The 2231-nt window shown below is 35.8% G+C and overlaps 1 protein-coding gene across 1 annotated transcript in view; it reads left to right on the forward strand.

Annotated features, from left to right (window-relative positions):
- LOC106101660 (calcium-transporting ATPase type 2C member 1) overlaps positions 1-2231 on the forward strand; it is a 30593-nt gene that overhangs the window by 22935 nt on the left and 5427 nt on the right. The window contains exons 11-13 of the mRNA XM_013280969.1: positions 296-411; positions 1583-1670; positions 2146-2231. Of these exons, the coding sequence (XP_013136423.1) occupies positions 296-411; positions 1583-1670; positions 2146-2231 (290 nt within the window). The remainder of the gene's footprint in view (positions 1-295; positions 412-1582; positions 1671-2145) is intronic.

A 2231-nucleotide genomic window follows, 5' to 3' on the forward strand; every position in this document is an offset into this window, starting at 1 on the left:
GACGGTGGAGGAGACGCATAGGAAGGGGAAATGTCCTATTTATGTGCGTCTCCTCCTCCGTCAGTTAAGGGTAGGCAACGCATCTGCAATTGCGGCTGTCTATGTGCAGCGGTCGCTTTCCATTTCGATGGATTCAGGTGGCCGCTTGCTCGATTGCCACCTTTTATTATATAAAAAAAATTTATATTCATATAAATAAGTGCTTGGTTTCTTAAAAAGTGCATTTTTTTAAAAAGTACTTCTTTTTCTTCTTTCTTTCTTAAAAACTTCCCCAAATTAGTAAAAATCTAAAAAGTTAAATATACTTTTCCAGCACAAATGATTGGTTTGGACGTTCTACACTCACAGTCGCTGTCAGGTGACCAGCTCGATACTATGGCCGATGACGACTTGGACAGGATCATTGAAACTGTAAGTATTGATAAGGAAACATATCTAACTCTGAGTGATCATTAACTTTCCCTAAGGAGTCGGTACAGTATGTGTTTGTTAGAGTTTGTAGCCTAAACTGCTGGACGGATCTTCATGAAAGGCATAAATGTAGGATAGTCTTGAACAGTGTAGATCAAACTTATTTCTTTTACAAGCCCCCTTTGAAACATCAATTTTCTTTCAGCGCCCTCCATTTTATACAATTTTAGTGAAATTTAAAATCTATACTAATATAATAAAGCATAAACACACACTTCTTTGTTGCCTAAGATGTCAGCAATTACAACATGTTTTTGAATAATTCTTTTTTTTAATAAAAAGCCCTACACTTACGTCACGCTTTAGGCTATATATTTTCACACCATTAAACTTAGGGAGTTAATATTTTGTATAAACACCCTAATGTGGGAAAGGGACCATAAACTACAAGCTGCCAACATCAATGAAGCAAGATTGCCAAGGTTTGTCATGTCATGTCATTTTGAAATTTCCTATTGATAATTTGACAAATGTAAACAATAAAATAAAGTTTTTATAATCTCACGCGGATGAAACCGCAGGAAAACAGCTAGTACTATATGAAATAAATGAAATTACAAATTATGCATCGCCCCCTAAACTATATCAACGCCCTCAATTTTTTCTGGCGCCCTATAACGCCCCTCTCTAGGTTTCAAATGCCCTCAATGCGTTATCGCCCACTTTGAGAAACACTGGATTAGAAGAACTCATGGGCTACTTTTTTTTCTAATTCCACGCGGACGGAGTCAAGGAAGCTAGTATGTATATATCAATGACTAGATGTTCCCGTGCGACTTCATCCGCATGAAATTATGAAAATGTTATTTTCAATTACAAATGTCAAAATTTCATGACATGATGACAACCTTGCTTCCTTGATGTTGGTAGCAACTTATGGTCTCTTTCCCACATTGTGTTTTTATCCAAAATATTTACCCCCTAAGTTTAATGGCGTTAAAATATATAGCTTAAAGCGTGACGCAAGTGTAGGGCTTTTTATTAAGGAAAGAATTAATCAAAAATATGCTGTAATTGCTGACATCTTAGGCAACAAAGAAGTGTGTGTTTACGCTTTATTATAATAGTATAGATTGAGTGTTGGTGACAAATGTTTTTTTATGTATTTCAGGTGAGTGTGTTCTACCGCGTCACTCCGAAGCATAAATTATCTATAGTAAAGTCGCTGCAAAGACGCGGGAACATCGTCGGCATGACGGGTATGTATTTAGTTGTCAAATATATAACTAAAGTATTGTTAACTCAGCAAAAAAAATATTTTTCCCTTTGTTAGTGCTTTCTTTTTCGTCGTGAAATTAAATTAAATCTTATTTTCATTAAACTCATTACAAAATTTGGTCCAGTTTAGTAATTAACCTGAATTTAACGTGGCTTACGGAAAGACAGGCATGTTAAAAATTGGTTTATCGTTGGCATGTTCATGCTTTTTTTTTAATCTGTACTAGTAATATAAAGAGGAAATATTTGTTTTTTGTATGTATTGAATTAACACAAAAACTACTGGGTCGATTTTAAAACTTTTAAAACCGTTACAAAGGCAATTTATCTGGAAGTAACATAGGCTATATTTTTTATTTCACGAGGGCGAAGTCGTTAGCAACACCAAGTTTTAATACAGACGCCAATTTTATTATACGTATATATTTTCGTTTTATGTAAGTTTTATGTCCCCAGGCGATGGTGTCAACGACGGTGTGGCATTGAAGCGCGCTGACATCGGTATCGCGATGGGCCGCAATGGCACCGACGTGTGCAAGGAG

This window comes from Papilio polytes, unplaced genomic scaffold, assembly GCF_000836215.1.
Source record: "Papilio polytes unplaced genomic scaffold, Ppol_1.0 DF823958.1, whole genome shotgun sequence".
NCBI lineage: Eukaryota > Metazoa > Arthropoda > Insecta > Lepidoptera > Papilionidae > Papilio > Papilio polytes.